This window comes from Caloenas nicobarica, chromosome 6, assembly GCF_036013445.1.
Source record: "Caloenas nicobarica isolate bCalNic1 chromosome 6, bCalNic1.hap1, whole genome shotgun sequence".
Taxonomy (NCBI): Eukaryota; Metazoa; Chordata; class Aves; order Columbiformes; family Columbidae; genus Caloenas; species Caloenas nicobarica.
Genome location: NC_088250.1, coordinates 24,327,984 through 24,351,077, shown reverse-complemented (window position 1 = coordinate 24,351,077; position 23,094 = coordinate 24,327,984). Strand labels below are relative to the sequence as shown.

General features: G+C 38.4%; 1 protein-coding gene across 2 annotated transcripts in view; it reads left to right on the top strand.

Annotated features, from left to right (window-relative positions):
- Positions 1-21,014, top strand: part of TANK (TRAF family member associated NFKB activator) — a 28,595-nt gene extending 7,581 nt beyond the window's left edge. For both annotated transcript variants that reach the window (XM_065637989.1, XM_065637990.1), the window contains 7 exons: positions 601-709; positions 1,524-1,636; positions 8,508-8,687; positions 9,947-10,023; positions 12,195-12,313; positions 13,890-14,473; positions 18,813-21,014. In XM_065637989.1, the coding sequence (XP_065494061.1) occupies positions 601-709; positions 1,524-1,636; positions 8,508-8,687; positions 9,947-10,023; positions 12,195-12,313; positions 13,890-14,473; positions 18,813-18,980 (1,350 nt within the window). In that variant the 3' untranslated portion in view covers positions 18,981-21,014. The remainder of the gene's footprint in view (positions 1-600; positions 710-1,523; positions 1,637-8,507; positions 8,688-9,946; positions 10,024-12,194; positions 12,314-13,889; positions 14,474-18,812) is intronic.
- Positions 21,015-23,094: the final 2,080 nt, after the last annotated feature.

Here is a 23,094-nt window from a genome sequence, read left to right as displayed (position 1 = left end):
ATGGAATACAGCTAGATGAAGAATGGGCTGATTGCTTGCTTTTCCCCTGGGCTTTCTAGATTAGAAAAACAAATCGACTACATTCAAAGGAACAGGCAAAAGTCCATTCATAGGCAATTAAAGTTATTTACAAAATACCTCTTGTATGAAATAAGCAATGTTGCTGTTTTCCATTTTAAATCTATCTTTGGAAAGCCCATTTTAATATAATTTCTTTGTTAGAAGATACAGGGAAATAAAATCACATCTTTTTATAGATAAACTAACTGACCAGCATTCTGAAGAATACTAAAATGGTAATTTTAAACCTGATGTTTTCTATGGCTATGAACGAATAATCCTAACTTAAAAGTTATCCTGTCCTTTACAACTGCCACAGTTGAAACAGTTACTGAAAATTGTGATTTATTTCCTATAATACCTTTTCTAATCAATGCTGTCTCAAAAATATGGACTTGCAAAGGTTACTGTAGTTGAGTTTTCACACATTGGTCCACAACTACAATTATCTTTAAAAATCAGAGCTGCTTTTTATATGCCAAATAGGAGACCCTTAGTCAAAACAGAATAAGATTAATGCTAATTAAATTATATTTGCAGACAGAAAACTACACGCAGCAAATACGTGAACAGCAGGAAAAGATAGACCTTCAAAACAGCATTATTGCAGAACTGAAATCACAGTTAGCTGCTCTGAATGCTAATAGAGGTATGTACTCCAGTTTGCACATTATTTCATTTTATGCTGTGTTGCACTGAAGAATAGTTTTGACTTTGTTGCTTCAGTTTTTACAATATACATCTCTGAAAGCAGGATCATACTTTTCTGTGAATGTGAGGCTTAACACAAATGTGCAGTTTCAAAATCTATTTTTAAAATGCAACACTTCTGAGGTCTTTCTCTATCATCTTCAGGAAATGGTGAGATTTTCTTTACATGTAGAACCTGCATACACTGAAGCCAATAAAAGTTATGAAAATATGGGTTCAAGTCGTTCACTAGAATTAAAACCAAAATTGTTACGTACTAATTTCACAATTATCCATTAATAAGTTTAGCTTATAGGTTGTGCTATGGTCATGTTAGATGAGTCTTGTGATGCTAATCTTATTGGATAACCAAAGCTTTATAAGCAGGTAACTCTCTTTCAGATCAAACAGTCATTGATGGATAATTTTCCACTGTTTGACTGTATTGCACAAATAAGAGAAAAGAGTCAAAGTAACCATGTGTTAATCTGCCATGCTCATTAAATATTTATTCACACTAGCCTAACACTCCTGGTTTTCATAAATACTAGCAAAGTGGTTGGCTTTTATTTTTAAGAGCACATGGACATTCTTTATTGCTCGTTTAGTCTTGTATTGTCTCTTAAGCACAGAACTGGGCTTCTCTTGCTTGTTTAATATGAGGGCTTGCTCAAAGAAAATAAAGAAGTTCATATAAACCTAGCTTCTTTTTAATTTTGCTTGTATATAGAAGCTGACTGGCGACAGTGACAATCAGCTGCTTTTTTTTTAAGGTAATGCACATCCCTACATTCTGATGCATGAAGACATTGAAACCTCCAACTTATCTTTCAGCCAGCTCTCTGAAAAACTGAACATAGCAAAGCAAAGAGAAAAACTCTTAAAGGTATGGTTGCCTGCAGTATATTTAACATAAGATCGTATTTGTGCTGTGATTATACAATGAGAATCTAAAGAGGTGAGATTTTTACCGGTGCCTTTGAACTGCACTTCTTCTAATACAAGATCCTCACCTGAAGCGCACAAGTGTTGTGCTGCTGCAGTCTGCTTAGGTGAACTAGGCATCTTTCTTCGATCCTTCCCAGTTTGGCCATCCAGCTCCCTAGAATAGTTGTGATTGCAAAGTAGGATTGCGTATTTATTTCTTAACCTGCCAAAACCAGTAGTCAAGAAGGGACTTTCTCTCACAAGAGCTTTTCACATTGCAACCAGTCCACATATTTTTGCAACAAATGGAGAATGTGCACTCAGAAAGTGATGGAGTGGAAAGTGAACTATCCATTGCTCTGGAGACACTGGTGATTTGTTTATTTTTTTAAATATCCAGTTTCAATACAATGTCACTTCTGCCTCTACTCACTGAAGTAACACTGAGGTTTTCACTACAGGCCGTTCAGAGTAACAGGAATAAGAGTAAAGCAGTAGTGTGGAATAGATGGGAAATACCTTGGATGGATTTTGCATATTGGCCAAAGACAGTGACAGAGATGCATGAAGTTGCATTGTTCTTATCCTAAGTGATCCTACCGTGTTTTTTGAGAACTGTCTTGTAACATAAAATCTCTTATTTTTGAATATGAATCTTCTTATCAGGGACCTTGTAAGTGTTGTAAAAAGACACTTAAATGGAATCAGGCATTTGATTTAAAAATAATTAATCTCAGGATTTGTTTCCTAAATCTGAGCTATAAACTAATTATGCTAAATTCACAGAAATGCATTTTTAATCACAAGTGTTAATTTAAAAATAATTTCATTGGATTACTGATGCTTGCTTAATTATTTGGAAGGAATCTCATTTGAGACTAAGCCTTTGCAGACATTTTAAGCATACTGTTCCAAAGATTTTCATACACTCTTATTTTATTTTTTAAAAAGTCTTTATATAATTTTTCTACACTAGAATCTGTAATCACAAGATGTCATTTCTTTCCCAATATTTGCATTTGTTTGGCGTACATCTCAGCTGAAGGGTTAATTCTTTGATGAAACATCTTTGCGTGTTTCTGCATTTCTCTGTCTTGAGTTGGATAACAACTATGTCTCATGGTTGCACATGGAGACCTGACCAAGTCTAGTATTTCATACTCTTGTTTCCAAATGCTTGCTCAAGGACAACCGTTTTAAGTAACTTAGTCATATAATGAGTAGGAGAAAGGAAGGTGTGATATCTGTTCTTTTCATATGGGGAAACACTGAGAAATTATGTGATCTATACAGAAGATTACAGGCAATGCATGAGAAGCTGGAGTCATTATTTCGGGGGCTATTTTCTTAATGGAATGCAAGTTGTCTTCATCTGCATTTTTTATTGTAGTCTCTTATTGCAGTTACTTCTCAGCAGTAGGTAGTTCATCTGGATTTTGCTTCTTTTGTGCTCATATATATATATTCCGTGAAGAATCAACTATACAGTCTGTATTTAAACCCAGGCATAGTGCTATACAAATAAGGTCTTTTCAGAGGAGGTCAGTAGAGATCTAAACCCATGCAAGGTCAGGTTGACCCAGCCTGCTCTGTGTTCCTGTTATTGGAAATGTAGTAGCTCTCTAGGTGTTGAGAGCCCGGAGCTTGAGGAAAACATGTTTGACTGGACCAAGTCTGGTTTCTGCAGAGGCATGTGGATATCTCTGCACCATCCTTCTGATTTCGTAGGGGTTATAAGCTTTGGGAACAAATACCTGGAGGACCCTAATGTTTGGTGTTGTGCCCAGTAAGCTTCTGCTAACCTGACAAGAGTGATTCAAAGATGTCCACACGGCACTGCAGAGGGACACACACTTCTATTAGCTCTGGCTGTGTCTTGGCCATGCCATTGATGGATGGCTGTGAATGGAGATACACAGCAGTCTCTGTACACAAGTCCTCATTTTATTGAGCGGGCTCGGGGGAGGAGAACCATATAACCCAAAATTTCTGTTGAAGGTGATGGACAGTTAATTGTATTGTGACAAATGCTTTATATGCTTTTATGGCAGCTCCAATTTTTGCACTGTTTATATATAGAAATTTTGATGTATGACTGATAAAAAGGTAAACTGCATGGAATGAATGTATGGAAAAAGTTGAGGAAAATGAACAGTAGCAAATCACCAGGACCACATCAAGTTAACCTAAGAGTTTCCACTTCTCTGTCTTTCTGAATAAATGAAGTAAAACTAAAACAAAACAAAACAAAGTAAAAAAATCTGTGCCATGTTAAAAAAAAAAAGAGCTGATTCTTCGCCTGTAGGTAGTCAGCCAGTGGAATGTCCTGCTTCAAGGAAAAATTGGACAACTTCACAGAAGAGAAATCTGTTGAGAGTTAATAAATACATAGAAACTATGACTAAGAAGGTCTGGGAATTTATTAAAACATGTATCATGAATGCCTCCTGTTTTCTTGTTCTCTTCCATAGATGTCCTATTTTGACATCCGTTAGACCAAAAATCCATCATCCTATCACTGACCCTGTATAGTTGTCTTGTATCTAATTCAATAAAGTATTAGGCTTTTCAGCTATTCAAATTTGGAAGCTCGATTATTCTATTTCAAAGCCTGTAGTTTTCTAATCATACTCTATCCACGTTCTGCTCTAAACCAAATAAATTCTGTCTACAGCCATTGTCCTCTATTGCATTAACTGCTTTATTCTACTTCACCATCAAAAATTTCAGGCTCGCAAAATGTACAGTTCCAGATAATAAATTATCATTATGGTCTTTAAGTTAAATGTTGCTGTTTCTTCCTGTCCTTCCTTGAAACTCAGTCTCTCCTTTGTCTGGAGGTGCCTGGGTTTATCCATACATATTGAAACTATCTTTTGCTAAGTCAAATGGGATTTCTGAGTGGACTATATCCTGTCCTGCAGTAAAGTTAATAGAAATTCTGGATTGATTGTAATAGATGCATGGTCAGAGCTTAAATTTCAGAGGTTTAAAGGGAGGGAGGGGTTAGCTTTTCTCTATTTTCTAGAATGGGGCCATACTTGTGTATTTTACCTGCTGTTGTCATTTTTGTTGTTGTTGTTGTTCACATTCATCTTCACTGAAAGATGGCTTAGTGGTCAGTATCAAACCATATACAAGATTACCAGATTTTTTTCAGTCCCCTGCTTGAGGAGACAAAATAGACCTAAATTACTGCCTGTTTTTTAATACAGCCTGGCTAAACTTCATTAACTAGGAAGAATGTGGATCCAGTTACTGTTTCAGAGCCAAAGCTGCCCAGCAAACAGAAAACCTTAGTAAGCAAGATTAGACAATGTCAAGTAAAGCTTCTTCTGCATGCTATTTTTAGTATAGAGTCAGAATCCTCTTAAGCTCCATAAATCATGAAGCTAAAGTTAATACCTGTGACAAGAAAACATGCTCGTGTTTATATTTTCCTGGGTCAAGAAAGTCAATATTAAACACCATGTGAGTTTTTATCGGAATTTCTTGTGCCTTGAAAAAGGGGAGGATACTGTGTGTCGGGAATGAATGATGCATATGGTATACAGGACTGTTCATTCTGCAATAAATGTTTAGGTCTTTTTTCATGCAGGACATAAGCAGAGGGATGGCAGATGTCTGGTAGTCATCTTTGTGCTCAAAATTATGGTGCTAAAATGACTTAAGTATTAAGAGCAGCTGCTGCAGCAGTCTTGTAGAGTTGCATGTTCCAGTCAATACCACTTCTTTAGTGTCACTTTGTTTCCTATCTTTGATGCAAAGAAAGCTGTACCTCATGATTTTATGCTAGCTGACAATTTTATGCATTTAGCTGTTCTTTGCTGCTAGTGTGATGTGTGCAGTAGGATTAATTAGGACCTGCTACCTGATAAAATAAATTCTGGTATTGATAGCCTTTTTTCTTATTGCTTCATCTGTCTAAGCTAACTCTACCCAATAAGAAAGAAGAGTTTGTGGTTAAACTGTTATAAGTTACAGTTAACATTTCCTGAGACCAGTTATAGTAGTTCATCATAGTATTTTTCCTTTAAACCATCTGACAGTTTGCTTATCCTAGGAAGTCACTGCAACAGGCCATTATAGCACACTTCAGGGAAAAATAAAAGGACCTGCCTTTGCAGCAGTACAGTCTGGGGACTGATGGGCTGTGGAGCAGCTCTGCTGGAAAGGAGATGGGGTCTTGTTAGACAGCAAGCTGAACATGAGCCAGTTCTGTGTCCTGGCGGAAAAGAAGGGCAACAGCTTCCTGGGGTGTATTAACAGGAGCACAGCTAGCACACTCAGGGAAGCAAGGATCTCCCTCTATTCAGTGTTCATTGGACTGCATCCAGAATACTACAGCCAGTTTGGGGATCTCCAGTACAAGACATTGGTAAACTAGATTGAGCTCTGGACTTGTCCAGCATGGAGAAGAAATGGCTTCAGGGCAAGTTAATAGCTCCCCAATACCTATGTTGAGGTTACCAGGCAGATGGAGCCAGGCCCTTAATGGTGGTACACGGCAAGAGGATGAGAGACAATGGGCAGTTGAAACATGAAAGGTTCAGACTGGACATCAGGGAAAACTTTTCACCATGAGGGCACGCAGGCATTGGAAAAAGTTGCCCAGAGAGTTTGTGCAGTCTCCATCCTTGCAGAATTCAAGACTAAACTGAGTAAGCTGATCAGACATACTTTGATTAGGAGCTAGAGAACGCTTGAGGCCCCTTCCAACTTGAATTATCCTCTGATCCTACAAAGCCTCTCCAAAAGAAAATATATTGATCTTTTCATAATATAGGTGTAACCTCTTTGTTCGCTCTTAATACAAGCATGCTTGAAAGATCCATTGTGTGGCCAAGAACTTAACTGAGCAGGTATGACCTGTGTGACATACTTATTTGTCATGGCATTAGTTTTACAAACTTCAGCCAGTTTATAAATGTTGCCACGTTATTGCAAACACCCCGACTCAGTCAGTATCAGAAACTATAAGCTAGGAAGGACTGTATTATTGAAAGATCCCAAAGAGTGTAATCATCCCTCCAGTGTTTTTCCTGGTGTGATATCCTGACGGTGCACAAGAATGACAAGTATGTGCTGATGGATTTTCATTGCTTAACCACCCGGTGTCTCTGTGGACTGCTCTGGACCCATCCCTACATGGCTGTCACTGTCAAGTAGAGTAGCCCCTACCTACCTAATCTCCAAATGCACAACCTCACTCTATTTAGGTCCCATTTGTAAATCAAATGTTCTTGAAAAAGCACCTATTTGCTTCTTTCCTCTTCACCTTGCCCTACCTGTCTACAGACTACCTTTCTGCATTTCACTTACATTGCTTCTTACTGAGTTAACCCTTTGGGCTTATTTCTCTTACACAGACAGACATGGGGCCTCAGGCCACTTTTTGTGACACTTGGTGCAGTTCAAGATCAATGTTTATATAGATTTTGTAAGCTGGCAAGTGTAAGGTTTTCATAGCCACAGTTTTTAACCATAGGTTGTTTCTTGGAAGTTATCCAAGGACTATCTTTGTCCATATTAAAAAAAAATGTTTGTTGTATTCTTCTTAATTCCACCAAAAAGCCCACATACATAAAAATTCCATGAATTACCAGATGAATAGTTAAAGTGGGGCCAGCCACTGCTTTTTATTTCACAAATCTTTATAGCATTGCAATATTTGCAATGTAATCCTGTTTATGCATATGAATTGGGGCACGAGAGGCTGGTGAGCACCCCCATGAAAGGAGATCTGGGAATTTGGGTTGATGGCAAGCTGAATATGAGTCAACAGTGTGCCCTGGCAGCCAAAAGGACCAACTGTGTCCTGGGGTGCATCAAGCACTGCATTGCCAGCCAGGCGAGGGAGGCAATTGTCTCACTCTACACTGCAGTGGTCTGGCCCCACCTTGAGTAATGTGTGCAGTTTTGGGCACCTCAATATAAGAAGGACAGCAAACTATTAGAGTGTGTCCAGAGAAGGGCAACCAAGATGGTGAAAGGTCTCAGGGCAAGACTTATGAGGAGTGGCTGAGGTCACTTGGTTTGCTCAGCTTGGAGAAGAGAAGGCTGAGGGGTGACCTCATCGCAGTCTGCAACTTTCTCAAGGGGGGCAGCGGAGGGACAGGTGCTGATCTCCTCTCTCTCGTGAGCAGCAGTAGGACATGAGGAAATGCAATGAAGCTGCATTGTGGAAGTTCAGACTGGATGTTAGGAAAACGTTCTTCACTGAAGGGTGGGTCAGGCACTGGAACAGGCTCCCCAGGGAAGTGGTCAGAGCACCAAGCCTGTCAGAGTTTAAGGACCGTCTGGATGACACTCTAAGTTATATGGTTTAGTTTTAGGTAGTCTTGCGAGGAGCAGGGAGTTGGACTCAGTGATCCTTATGGGTCCCTTCCGATTTGAGATATTCTGTGATTCTATAATGCTGTTCTTGGGTCTGCTTGAAAATTAAGTTAGCTGCAGAATATCACCTTCTTCAAATTGTTTAAGATTGATTGAGATTAATGAAATACTATTTTATTAAAATACATAAAATGGTAATGTGAATTATATAGTATGTGAATCAAGAGAGCATCTTTATTTTTTATAAACAGTAATACGACTTTCGTAAATTCAGAACGTACAGTTGTTTTGAGTAATCTGCTATGATGAGTTACATCTATGTGTAGTGGTAGAAGACCCTTACCACCAGTTTAAAATTAATAATGTAATAAATAAGACTGGCCCTTATTTATGTTAAAAAAACTTAATTTAGCATATTCCAGACTGCTGAATGGTAATATTCCACAAGCCTCAGTTCTATTAACTGTACTGGTGTTTCTAAAATTATTTTTTAGGAACAGTTAGAAAGTGAGAGCATGAAGTTGAAGCAACTTGAGGACAAAAACAATCAAAAGGAAAGGAAGCTTATATCTATTATTTCCAACCAAGAAGATAAAATAAGAACTCTGAAAAGCAAATTGAAAGAATTAAGTGAAGCACAGAAGGGTACACAGATGCCAACGTATAAAAGGGAGGTAAGATAAGAAACGAAATATAGGTAAAATAAATTTTTTTTAAAAAACTTTTATAAATTATTAGTTCTTTCAAATACGGTTATACTAATTATTCTAAGAAATTGATTTTAAATGTCAGCATTATATGATTACTAGGAAATCATTAAAGTATATGAAGCGCATGGGGAACACCAAACTATTAAGTACTTATTGTTCTATTTATGTGTTAATTATGTCATTAAAATTTTAGTATTTGCGAAAACTCTAGATTAGCGTTTCTTTTTTATAATTTTCAGTTGGAAGTTTTTACCAAGATTGAGTTCACTTTTTCACTTTCATGCCACCCTATTTTTGTTATAGAATAGCATCCAGAGTGCTATTCTGTCCTTATGGGATAGCTAGAGTGCGGCCACCAGTGTGAACCTAACCATGTCAACATAATTTAGCAAGCTAAGTAAGAGTAGGAGCACAGCAACACATAACTTGTTGCTATTAGATTTCCCAAGCATTGCTTAACTTAAAATGGCAAGCGTTTGTAACCCACGTTGGAAGGTATAAGGCAGCTCAAATGTGTCTACAGGAGCTGCAGTTACACTTCAATGCAAAGTAAGACAAACCTGTAGGCTATTGGTCTGTGATTATAAACAATGTATCATTAAAATCATCTGATTTGGCAGAGATATGATCAAGCTCTGTGTCTGATTTGGAGCACGTGAACTACCCAGGCCATCTGGTAATGTAGAGCTAGTGGAACTGCAGCTTAATGACTGGTTATTATAAAAAAACTTTTCATAATGTTTGGCAGATTTAAAACTATGTAATACTAGAGTGAACCACAAGGTGGTAGTCAAAGTTAATAACTTCTTTAAAAACCGGCTAGAACTCTTTACATATTAGCTTGTGATGCGTTCATTGAAAATTTCAGTGAATAAATTTATTTTTTAGAGCTAAAATAGATGGACATCTCACTGACAACCTTATATACAATACATAATCTTACCTTATACATGACCGAAACAGAATTACAGTCAAGCAATATTCTTAGAACCAGTTTCCTTTCAAGGGAGTACGAGCAGAGGAATCCACAATGAGTTGCTAAGTTAAACTGAAAACGGGAATTTCACACAAACAGTAAAAAACTGGTTTGGTCATTTTCTGAATGTTCTGAGAATTTCCAGAAGGACTAGATGGAGGATCCCATTATGTTTGTATTCATATTAAGGTGAAGAGCAAAATTAATATACTAACCTGTGATCAATATTTTCATATTTTACTTCAAGGTGAAAAGTAAGAAAGTTGTTCCAGATAAGTATGAATTATCTCTAGGGATGTCTGGTATTTCACCTATGCTTGAAAGGTAAATGCTTTTGCAGCATTTGTTTCATTTGCTTTTCATTGTCTTTTCTGCTATTAAATAAGACCAGCTATTTCCCTCTTTTCTACACAGTATCTTTAAAAATGGATGGAGGGGGAGCAGCATAGGTCACAGAGCCGGTGTGAGAAGGTACTAAAGCCAGCAACTGTGGAATCATAGCTGAGGCTTTGCAAGTATTTAGGCATAAGTTGGGAGGAAGCAAAATAGCCACTTGGTTCAGCAGGAGGTTAAACTCTGTGGGAAACAGCAGTGGATGTTAATGCCAGGTTTTAGATAGGCATTAACTCTGTTGCATTAACTCTCTTCAGAGCAGGAATGTATAACCATAACGGATTAACTGATGGCAGCACAGCAAAGGAGCCTGCTGCGCTGTCAGGAGGAGGTCTGATAGCCAGCACAAAGAAATAATTCTTGTCCTGATCCATCCTAAATGGGAGAGTTTGAAACCAGGTTTATCTGTAAGCTGAAGCCAGCCAGCCCTTGCTATGACCAAGGGACCAAAAGCAGTATATTTCATAAGCAAGTATTCCCTCTTCTGCCAGTGCTTTGGGAATAACATTGGCCACAGTCTTAGGCTTGCATTTTTCACAGGATAGGGCAGTAATAACACTTTTAACAAATTTGCTGAGGTAAAGTAGAAGATTCTCTCTAAGGTGAGGCTAGGAGAGTATTAGGGAAAAGTATCATAAACTCTTGCTGTCATCTTATAGTCTCACCTAGGCATCTGCTTTTGGCCACTCTCAGACATAGGCTAGGTGAACTACGTGGATCTTTAGTCTGACTCACTACTGCTTTATGATAAGAAAGAGGAAATAATACTGTGGTATGATAAAGACTTTCTTGTCTTTACTGATTTATATCTGAAAAATGAAAAACCTTCATCTGTCTTCTGTCTCCCTCCTTTCAAATAGCTCCCTTACTTTACTGTTTTCTTGGAAAGAGGTATGTGACTGGTAAGATTACTGGTGATCTTACACTAGTAAGATCATAGTATCACAAATGTCTAGCAAATTGAGATTGATTCATCTAATCATATGTATATTTTAAGGCTCCAATTAGAAGCTTGTATTAAGAGTCATTTTTACTTTGTTGTTTATCAAAAAACCTGGAAAATGGTCAGAATGTGTTAACAGTAGCAATGTTAACTCCTTCTGTAGATTTGTTTTCAAATAAGATACAAATAGACATTTGTGTCTTCAAAAAGAGAAGCACAGCAGAAGTAAGAGCACAGCTCATGACACTCCTGATTGCTATATGAATAAGCAATTAAAAGGAAAACAATCCACTGGATTAAAGAAAAATCTCTTTTGAGCCCTTTTGATAGAAAGATGCAAAAAAGAACACAAATCCAGTTTGTCACCAACTTCACTTTTTCATCTCTGAAGTTCATTTCATAAAATCCATGATATTGTGCTTAGAAATATAAATTACTCAGCAAGTTTATTAAAATTTCACAGTGGAATTTTATTGATGCATCAGTAACTGAATAACATAGTGCCTTTGGGCAAATCAAGCTCATGCCAGTATGAAGAAATATTTTTACCCTTCTCAGTGCAGATAACTAAATATTGGATGTCCGTATGATACTCTGGAAAAGATATAATTTAAAAAATCTGTCAGAAGGAAAAGTCATGTGACTCTCAGAAAGAGAAGGAATGGGTTCACAAGCCCCTCTCCAAAACGTCAGGTAGACAGAGAAGGAAGGAGCAGTAACAAATGCTTGTGTTTTCCTTCTCCTGAAAAGTCTGAAACATGGAAAATTAATGTTCACAGCAGCAGCATATTATTTTCCTGAGAATGAGATGGAAACACTACCCTTATGAAAGATAAGCTATTCCACAAAATACGTGAGAGAACTTAAAGAAATATAAAGGCTAGATTGGGGGAGCGGGGGGGTGCTTCTTGCAGTGTCAGACCCTAAGCTCAAATGTATGTGTGTATAATATGACTAAACAGCTCTTTGACAAGATTTTCTTTTTCACTTTTCTGCTTACTTTTACTGAAGAGAACAAAAATACATATACATGTGTTGAGGAACAAGGTATCCAAGTAGCTTATACTATTGCTTTTCTCTGGTTCGTGGGTGTGACTGGATTAAAGGTCACAATAAGCTGGATTGGTTGACTCTTTAATTTACAATTTTGATCTTCCAGGGATAATCTGGAGACTGTTTTCCAGGACATGAAAGAAGAGTGTCATCGAATATGTATGCTAGCCAGAGAACAAACAGACCAACTGAGTGCATTTAAGATAAAGCCAGAACCTGAAACTGGTAATATCATACTTAAGCTCTTATTGTGATTCAACTGTTTGAAAGCTTTGCTTTATATTTGAAAATACTGTAAATTACACATACATAAAAGTATTTCCACTGTTTACCATCTGCCTTTTTCAAGTCTGTTCACATGGTGCTCAGTATTTCACCAAGAAAACACACCGCCAGTTTTGGCATTCTATGACGAATGCTCCAAACCACATGCTATAAAAGATAGTCATCACATCAATGGCTCTTGTAATTGTTTTGTCCCTTGGAGTGAGAGGCAGGCACTTACTACATGTGATATCCCATCACACTGTGTGAATGACAGCATTTGCTTGCTTTTAATTTAGCTGTCAGTTCAAAAGATGTCTGTTATGAATGTCTCCAGCCCTGTATCTGTTAGAGGAAAATTGCTGGACTGAGGAGAGTCAGAGGACTTATTTTCTAGATTTCGTTGTGCAGACTCATGAATACTGTTCCATCATATGGGACAAGACCTTAATCCAGTACTTCCTGAAAACAAAAGAAAGGCTTGATTTTTGCTGCAACTGGAGATCCTGAATGTCCAGTTCTGCTAATGCTTACATTTAATATAACGTAAGCTACTATAGACATTCCCTACTAGCTTTTCTTAATAGTAGAATCAGACTCTTAACTGATTTCAAAAAACACCTGCCAAACTTACATGAAGCAAAAGACGCTGATTTCAGCACTTGCTTCTAATTTAGGTTATACTATTACTGAAGTTAGTTACATGAAGTGCTAATGTGTAGCTAGTTGCTTCAAATTGCTGTGTCTGAACTGTATTGTTCTATTCTGATTGTACACAACTAAACTTTATTATTTGGGGGAGGGAATTTTGGGATATGAGTGCCTAGCAACTTGTTTCAGAATTGATTTGTTTTCCATAAATAAGTCCCTAACTCAACTGTGTGAAAAGCTGTACATGATACATGTTTAATCTGCTTGATTTCTGTTACTTCTGTGGCCCACATTACTACAATATCTGAGTGATATCGGAAGGCAGCTGTACAATTAGTATGTACTGAAGTTATTCTCTCACCTGATTAGGAGTAACCATGAGTATTATTACTGGGTTTTTTAACAAAGTGCCAAAAATGAAAGGGAAATTCTCAAAACAAAGGGAAAATATGGTCCCACTTACTACTACTTACTCAGTTTAAATATTTACCTAATTTGGAAACCAATGGGAGTTTGGTACCTGAATACCTTCTAAAATCATGCTCATGGTGCCTAGCATGTTCTTGGCACTGCGTGAAATGGTTTTGGTTCCAGCTTCTATTTCTGCCAGAACACTTCAGTAAATATGTGCAAGTATGTTTTAAGAGTATGGGACAACACGCTTTTCAATAAAATGAAAATGTTTATAGCCATAAATCAAAGGCAAATAGAATTATTAGAACAGAAAGAACTATGCCTCAAACTGATTTCAGAGAGAAAAAATAAAAGTTAGAAAGCCAAGAAGGAAGACCAAAATCCTCTCAGGGCAAAAAAAATTTAAAAAAAACCCCACCACCTTTAATAACTATACTTCAGTTTAATGACTTCTTCATTTTTTTTTTCACAGAAATACAGTTTTCCATGCCAATACAGTGCACTGATAAAACTGATGAACAAGCAGAAGAGCTTTTTAAGACTCGGGTTATAAAGGATATAAATAGAGGTGCATCATGCATCACATCTATCACACCAAGAGGAGTGGGCCAAGATGAGGACAACAACTCTGTAGAATCACTTTCTAAATTTAATGTCAAGCTTCCACCTACAGACAATGACTCTGCTTTCTTGCAGAGCACTCAGGAAAAACCAACAGTTCCTTGTACCAGTATAGCTGAAAACATGCTTCGAGATCATCGTTTTAACCTGGAGCACAGAGACTGTGCTGTTAACATCAGTAAATTGGAACCTAACTCTCTTGAAGCTTATGGAGTTGATCTCATGACCTCAGCTTTACAAAGCTTAACTACTGTTGACAAAACAAACCCCCCAAATCATGCAAACATGCCCATAGAAAGTACCCGTGACAAAACATGTTTCAAAACAACAGACATGGGTTTCACATTTGTACCTAAGCACACAAACCAGGGTATACCTGAAGTAATTTTTTCTTCTTTAGAAGCTGCTGGGACAACCGTCAGAGGTCCTCATCAGGTATCTTTTTATAAATACATTTCAAAAAATTGTAATGATTCAGACAACCACTTTGCAAATATATTTGAGACAGGATTAATATATTGTCAGGTATCTCATCAGTCTTTTTTTAAAGACAACATCTCTTGTCAGTTCTTCCTGATACTGAAGTATGTGTACAAGTTATTTTTCCAGTGAAAGGGCAGAAATGAAAGCAGATGTAAGCACTAGATATGCCTGCACAAATTTCAGTTCATTTAGATATTAATTGCTTCTATATCTATTTCAAAGCTGTCATTAATCAGAAGTTGCCCCCTAGATTGCTTTATTTCTACCCTTGATCTCAGTTGAAGAGGGCACATAATTGTTTTAATTGTTGTTAATGTACAGCAGAGAATATGACAAATGGACTAAGTAAAAAGCTGAACAAATAAACACTGTGGAAAAATTATCTACTTTTAATCTCGATCTGATATATAAAAAGCACTCTATTCCTCCCCTTGAAGAAAACTTTATATTTTTTCCTCTTAGTTTAAGCAGTCAAGGAGGAAAGCAAATTTATTTTTTCAAATGAAGGGAAGTTCACTATAATACTGAGTTTTATGTTTATGTAGGTACTTTCAGCTTGAATTTTGGTTATAGCTACTTGAAGTCCATAGGAGCTTCTGAAAGCAAGGCCCAGTTGCTGTAAAGCACAAAAACATTTCAGCAGGTTCTGACAATCACAGCTCCGAATACTTTGCTTCTTTTCTGTAACACCCTGTCTCAACCGAAGTTGCTGGCAAGATTATTATGGACCTGTACATTTCTATGGCTTTTCTTACACCTTGTGAGAGGACACCTTATCAAGAATAAGCAAATAGTGATATTTAGGAATTCTGTGAGGGTGGATTTGGCATACTTCTACTATTTACATTGATGTCGTTACTATTTACATTGATGTCGTTTTCTGTTCCTCACAAATGACAAGGTACACGCAGCAGAAGAGCTTTACCTCTCAATTTGGCCACTGCATGACATGCAGAACTAGCATTTGGAAAGTGTTTGTAGGACATGACAGTTTTGATGTTTTCTCCTAAAACATACCCAGTCTAGTTTAATTTTCTAGTGCAAACCAGTTTTGGATGAAAAGTTTAAAGCATGTTAAATTTGCTGTTCTTCGTCATTGTATTTGAAACTATAACCCTGATTTTTTTCAAAATGTCTTTTAAATATGTATTTGTAATGTACAAGATCTCAATTCTGTACCAACTTACTAATCACAGTTTTTTATTGTGTTTTAATTTTCATTGGATTCTCAGTTAAAGTTGTAGCTGAGTTAAACAAATTAAACCAATTTTTTTATCACTGGTAGAATTCCTGTGGAGCTGTGAAGCATTCACTCCATTGCTTGTTACAATCCTCTTTTTCTGTATTCCCTCTCCAGCTTGTTCTCTTACTAGTTAGTCTGTGTATTCATTTTTCAATAGATGGCACCCTGCATTGTATATTACAGCAAGTGAAACAGCTGGTATGTGATGATAAATTGATAGGCCAGTATGCAGCTCAAAAAGTGGAGAAGAATAGCAGTTAAATAGAAATAAGCCTTTGGTTTGATCATTGGTATTTCTGCAAAATAAGGAGATTAATTTTGAGCTATCATTTAAAATGTAAATAATCTACTTTATGGAGAAAATGTAATAATGCTAATGCTAACACTTGAAGAAAAGAAAGGCAATGGTGAACTGTTCCAGTATTTCTAAGTCATACCTACAATAGCACTGTAGAACATAGAGGACATTGATTAAAGTATTATATTTTATCCAGAAGCTTGTTTGAAACAAGCCAATATTAATTTAGAATCCATTAAATACATATCTGTGTATATCAATACATTTAAACATCAATCACTCTTATTCATCTGCCTACAAAAGAGGTTTCTAAGTATTTTTCCTGGTGAATTGGACTCAGCTTTAGAGTTTTTTTCTGACTGTTAATTGATTCACAGATAATATAGATGTATATTAAGATACCAATGTTCTTAAATAGTTATGTGCATACGTGCCCTTTTGACTATATTAAGCTTAGCAAAATTTATGCATAAACTTCTTAGTATTTTTACTACCTTTCTAAGGGGTAGTTACACTGTTTATGGCTTCTGTCATCCCTGCCACTGCTGAAGCTCCAGTAAGGAGGAATTATACATCTGGGTTTTTTTGCTAATGTAGATAAAACTTTCAAGTATTTACTACATATGTTAACTTATAAAATGGAAAACCCCATAAATGCAATAGATTTGGCAACAGTAAGTTCTTGGAACTGTTCTCAGTTGCTGTAATAAATTTAGCTCTTTCCTTCTATGTGGATACTAAATGCGAAAACTCAGTACTTAGGATGTAACTTTTAAAAAAAAATGTGACTGAAAAGAGCAGCAGATTAAAATAAACATGGATACTAGTGGACCTAGGATTTTCCAGACTACATTTAAGTAAGCCTTGCATGTAGATGCATGTCTTTATCAGTATTCACAGTTTGAGGGGGTTGTTTCCACCAAAATATTTCTAAGAATGTTCATGATTTTAAAAGCAAATTGATAGTCTATTGATCTTAATCTGAATATTAATGTTTTTGAAATGGAACATCTGCTCAAATATATCACTGTTCTGAAAAGCACATTAAGCACATGCTTAACACTCAAAGAAAGAAATGGAAGTTAAGTGCCTGCCTCAGTGGGTTCCCCTTGTGCTTCCAAGGTTAGAAATCTTACTATATCCTTTGTGGAGTTTTTACAGTATTATTTTATCTTTTTTTTCAAATGGTGCTTCTCATAACAAGATATGAGAAACAAGTAATTCTAAACACATTTTGTGGGGATGTATAAGTGTGTCAGTGTCTAGATAGATTTAATAGGCAATTTACACCAGCAACATACAATAAGTAGACTCTTTGAGCTGAAAAAAGTGGTGTGATTGCGCTTAATTACTAATTAGTCAATTTAATTATATGGATTGCTGACCATAATGAAAGACAGTAAATCTGCTATTGCTGTCTGATAAGCTAAACACTGTTTAAATAGGGAATGGACAGGAAATTGACTCCCAAAGTTTAGCTGGTTTAAAAAGAAGGATTAACCACAATGAAAGCCAGGTTAGTTATACTGTGAGTTACCATGGGAGGAATAAACAACAGATTCTAATGGTTTGGCATGATGAAATTTGAATTAGAGCTGAAAATTAAAACTTACTTGAATATCGATAGCAAAAAAAAAAAAAAAACCTGCTAAATAAACTACTTTCTAAAGTATTCTTGCTTGTCTTTCCATGTGTGAGTGAAGCAAGAGAGAAGAAAACTGAGCCAAAAAAACCCCGTAGGGCGCTCTCCTCTTATAGGTTACATCCCCACATAGAGCTCGTACCAGCTTGCTGACATTCTGTCTACTTTGCAGTCACAACACTATGCATTTAGTTTTCAATTTTCTCAAAACTTAATCATCTCGGCCATATAACATAAAGATGTATTTTATCTTGTGCTGCTAATACTAAAGTAATGAAACTTAATTTTTAACTTTACTTTGAAAACTGATAGACTTTTTGATTCCCAGTTGGCATGACACTAAATAATTAGTGTACACTCTGACTTAAAGTATGTATCATGCTGAAGTCCCTTGAACTCCTGTGTCAGGTACACAGACTTGCTGGCTTTAAACTAACTAGCTAAGGGACCAAAAGCAGTGTAGCTACTAAGCCAAATTTAGCATAGTTCACAGAACTGCCTGAATTCAGGGATAGGTATTCAGATGGTCCCATTCAGTTTGATGCTGTCATGGCAGAAGGAATTCCAAAACAGATTATTTGAGATACATTTACACTAAAAGGCAGAGCAAATAAGTAACTTAAGCCATATGACATGGTTCTACTCATTTTGTAAGTAAACTGAAAACGAGTTACATGTCAATAAGAATACAAATATGTTTCATATTAACTCTATACAAGAAACATTTTATTCTAAGGTAAAAATGTGTTTTCTCATTTCTGTTAAGTGGCTATTATGAACTAGAGCTCCTACAGTAAAATACTGAAAGGCAAAGTTAAAGAAAAGCCTAAATGTGTATCAGACACAGATCAGATAGTACAGACTTTTGCTCATAGCGGTATTTATCGTTAATAAATACCAAGGCATAATGTGTTTATAGAACTTAAAAAAAATCAAAGTCCTATCTTGCTTTTCTTAAATGAGAACTCTCTAGTTAATGTCTCTGGCCAGACAGGTGTAAAAGACACATAGTTTAAAGAGGCAGATATTTTATTATATAAATATAAACCACAGCATAATGTAAACCACATTGTAAACCACAGCAGTAATCATTTTCTGTTTCTTTTAGCTCGTTTGGCAACCTCGAGACAATGATTTGCTGGCACAACCTTATACAGACTCTGAACTGAATCAGTGTGGAATATGTGAATTCTGTCGAGAAGTTTTACCACCATCTATAACATCTAAGGAAGATTTTCTTCGGCATCTGTATTCCCACTTTAAAGTACAGTCTTAATGCATGAGAATTCATTGGATCCCTGGTTTTGCATACACTTGGTTTATTTTATTCAATAGATATGCTAAGAATCTAAGAATTAAGACATTGTAACGAGAACTCATGACCGAAAGTGTTTGTCAGATAAGCACATTTTTAATTGTCCTTTGGCAAAGTAAAATGAAACTCTAAGTCACTCAGTACTGTAATTCATATTATTGCTTGTTATGCTTCAATATTACCTTTGAGAGTGATGTTAAACACCTTTTTTTTTTCCCCAATTAATCATTGCCCAAATAGGCCCAAAGTCATTATTATATTTATGAGTGTAGATTTGCAGGATAAACGCTTTAATCTGGCTGGGGAAATTGGTGTAATGCTAGGGTTTTTTTCTCAATATCCACTTACGTGATTATGTTTTTCTTGAAGTAAATAGGAAGAGAAGTATGCTCTCATTTTTCATTTCTGTTATAAAATGTCCACATTTAACTTACAATAGTGAACCTCTTAATTCGGATTCTTGTAAAATCATCACAGTAACTGAATGCCAGTTTGCCAAAATTAGGAGAAACTTGTTCACTAGTAACATAAATGGATGGTTGACTTTCCCAGATGAATTGTTTACTAGAGAGAGTAATCAAACACAGCACATAAATGACCCTTTTGCCAAAATGTAACAGGAGCAATTTTATGGATATGTCACATGCTATAAAAATATAGCTATTTTGTTCATGTACCTTTCTAGCATTAATAATTAGTAAAAATAGTTTCATGGAAAAGCTTATATTAATATGAAGCATAGAGTGAGAAAAGGTTGAATTTTCCCTAAAGCTAGGAATACAGAAGATTATTTCCCTTTCCTTCTGGTCTGCTATGAAAGATTGCTCAAATCTGTTACAGCCTAGAAAGGAAAAGGGAAAACCTAATCACACAAATCTCAGTGACTTCATTTTTAGCCCGAATATGCTTAGTGGCTTTCTCAATGCAATATAAATTTATGTTTAGTTGAAACATTGCATTCTGATAAAGTTTGCACATTTTCTGGATTTATTGAGCTCAAATTAAAAAGTGGAGGGGTTTTACTAAGTAATTTAAATTAACAATAAAGGGTGACTTAGAGCTTTTTACATTTGAACTGAATACAGGTTTTAGTCCCGGTACTTGATAATTAGCATTAATATTTTCATAGCAGCAAAGCACAACAGTTTCTCTTTTTAAAGATTTGTTCACAGGTGACCAATTTCTGGAAGAATTAACACCTGCATAATTTTTAGAAATTTTTTTCTGCAATTATTTTCTCTATTTTAAACATCTCATGTTCGTGACTGGCTGTCAACAGAGTGTACTGTAATAAACAGCAGTGTGCAGTGTATGTCTGCTACAGGACCTGGAGAAAGAGTGTGTTACTGTTAACAGCCCTAAGCCCCCGCCAGTACCCAGCGCTGAGAAGGACACGTTCATCCCTGGACACGGCATGTGAAGTACCTCCCCAGAGAGCACGGCTGGGGGTGGTTCCTGGGAGAGGCAGCAGTTCCAGGATTGGGAGGAGAGAAGGGGATTTGCACATCTCCAGCCAGCGCGGCACAAAACCGACTTGTCCTCTCAACCGTGAAGTTCGAGCTCAGGAGCTCACGTTATTAAGAGCTTAACAAACTGCGAATCACCTTTAAAGAAAATAAAGTCATCTGTTCCTCGCCCCATGCGTGGATGCCTTTTCCCCGTGAGCTCTCCTGTGGGCAGAGCAACGGAGCCCCGCACCGAGTCCGAGTTCCCCCGTCGGGCCACGGTTCCCTGTTGCTGGAGGCGGCCCGGCCCCCCCTGCAGCCAGGGCAGAGCGGGGAAGGCGAGGTGGGAGAATGTGGGGGCGGCACGGTCGTCCGAGCCTGGTCGTCCGAAGCGTCGTCGACCAGCAGAACACATCCGTCTCGCGCTATGAGAGCTCCTGCCTAGTGTCGCGTCTTAGGAAGCTGTTTAATTCTGTGTGCTCAAAACTATTGCTGCCTGAGGGTGTCCAGATAGGCTCACCGATCAGACCACTGCGAGGGGCACCAGTCTGGTTTAAAAATAAATAAATAAATAGATAAATCTCACGCTAAGCAGTTGCGAGCGACTTGAGGTGGGAGGTGAGTGTGGTCCCTGAGTGGGCCCCACTCGTACAGCTTTCCTGGAGGAGGCTGCTGCTGGCAGCAGGGACATCTGCTTTATTGCGCTCACCAGAGGAGGCTCAGTGTTCCTCCCCTCTGCTCCCCTTTCCACACAAGCTCAACTCAGCAGAGAAGGTTGAATCGAAATGAGAAGTGGGTTATCATTAAAAATAATACTACTACTAAATCTGAGCGACGGAAGTGGAATTTCAGAGGAAAGAAATCGCAGCAGACTCGTGCCAAGGTGTACTATCGAATTCCTCCTCTCCCAGAGCCGGCAGAGTCTCTCCTGGGGTAGCCCCGGGGCTGAAGCTGCTTTCAAGGTTCCCGTTCGGGTTCCCTCGTCCCGCCGCCCCGCGCTGACGGTACGCGACAGGTGAACCCACATGCTTACAGCCACTATTCCCGGGAACTCTAGTTCTGACTTGAAAACAAGGAAGAAACCCGCCCCCCTTTCCTATTCGGGAGGTTTCTAAGGGGCACGCTGTGGCGTTACGGCTGTCTCAGCCTGATGCAAAGGCTCAGTGCCGGCGGCCGGGTAGAACACACGTAGCTCCTCTGTCTCTCTGGTTCACTCGACAGCTGCTCGTAGCTGCAGTAATTAGACTGTCAGTGCTTGTTAGAGGAAAGGAAAACGCTCCTATGACAGATTCCACGAGTCCTCTGTTTTTTAAGATCTCACAGAAATCACCAGAGCATTAACGGAGATCTCTTATTTCTCTGTAATCGGAAGGGAAGAAGTTCCCTCTGTCATCTCGCACTCCAACCACAGCTCTCTTCCGACTCCCATAAAACACAGTGAATTTACTCGAAGAGGCTCAGAAGTTATCTTCCTTCCTTGCCTACCCGGGAGGAACAGAGAGCTTCCTGGCCGTGTGAATTTTGAAATCTCCGCCTCATATTGCTGAATTTAACTAAACATACAACTCAACAGAAATGCAGTCTTTTCTCCATAAACTTGAGCGGAGGAGTCTCTCCACACACGATCCTTTTCCATCTAAGATAATGTTAATTCAAAGAATGCTCAAGAGAGGCTATTCCTCCTTACGAACAAAAGCACTGGAGGATCAAGCCGAGATGCTCCTATCCCCACCCATGGTTCACTCAGCAGATGAAACTCAGAGGAGGCGATTTCTTTTCCTCCCTACCGCACATTCCCCTTTCCCCCGCAATCATACAAGGTTAACTCAACAGAGGAGTCTCAATCCAAATGGCAACTGGGATTGCATTTAAAAAAAAAAAAAAAAACCACACTGAAGGGGGAGAAAAAAATCAGAAATAGGGAAAGAAAAGAGAAAAAGCAGCAGGCTGATTACGAGGTGTCAAAACTGCCAGGAGCAAGAAGGTGATAGCAATCAGGGGTGAGAAGAGTGCGCCATTCGTGCGGGGCAGCTAATTATCCGTCTCATTTGAGAAGAGCAGCATTCGAGGCAGCAGCGTTCGCCTGCTGAACGGTGACAGATTGGCGCGGAGGAGAGGGGAGGTGTTAAAACAATGGAGCCGGGCTTGCGAGCGCTGCTGCATGCTAATCAGCCCGGCCTCCTTCCTCCCTTCCTCCCCTCCCTCCCTCCCTCCCTCTCTCTCTCCGCCTGCCTGCCTGCCGCGATCCCTCCTTCTCGCTGGCAAGCTCAACACAATCAGGCCCCTCCGCAACAGACAGCACCACACCCGCCTAGGTGGTAACCCGGAGAGAGTCCCAGTGGGACCGCGCCGCGGGGTAGGGAGCGCTCGGGGGAATCTGGCAAGCTGGTGGCTATCAGTGCTAGATTTCAGACCTCGCCCTTGGTGCCCAAGCTTCGAGGAGCCCGTCAATATGCGTCCCCGCAAGGGGCAGAGGCGAGGAGTTCCTCGTACAAGTCCTATGGGTGCCTTATGCTGACATCCCGGCTCTCTGTTCTCCATCAGAGGACAGACCATAGCCGGCAGCGCGGCGGTGTTGCCTCGTAATAGCCAACCTACCGCCAAAGCCACAGACCAGGCCCGCAAAGGTG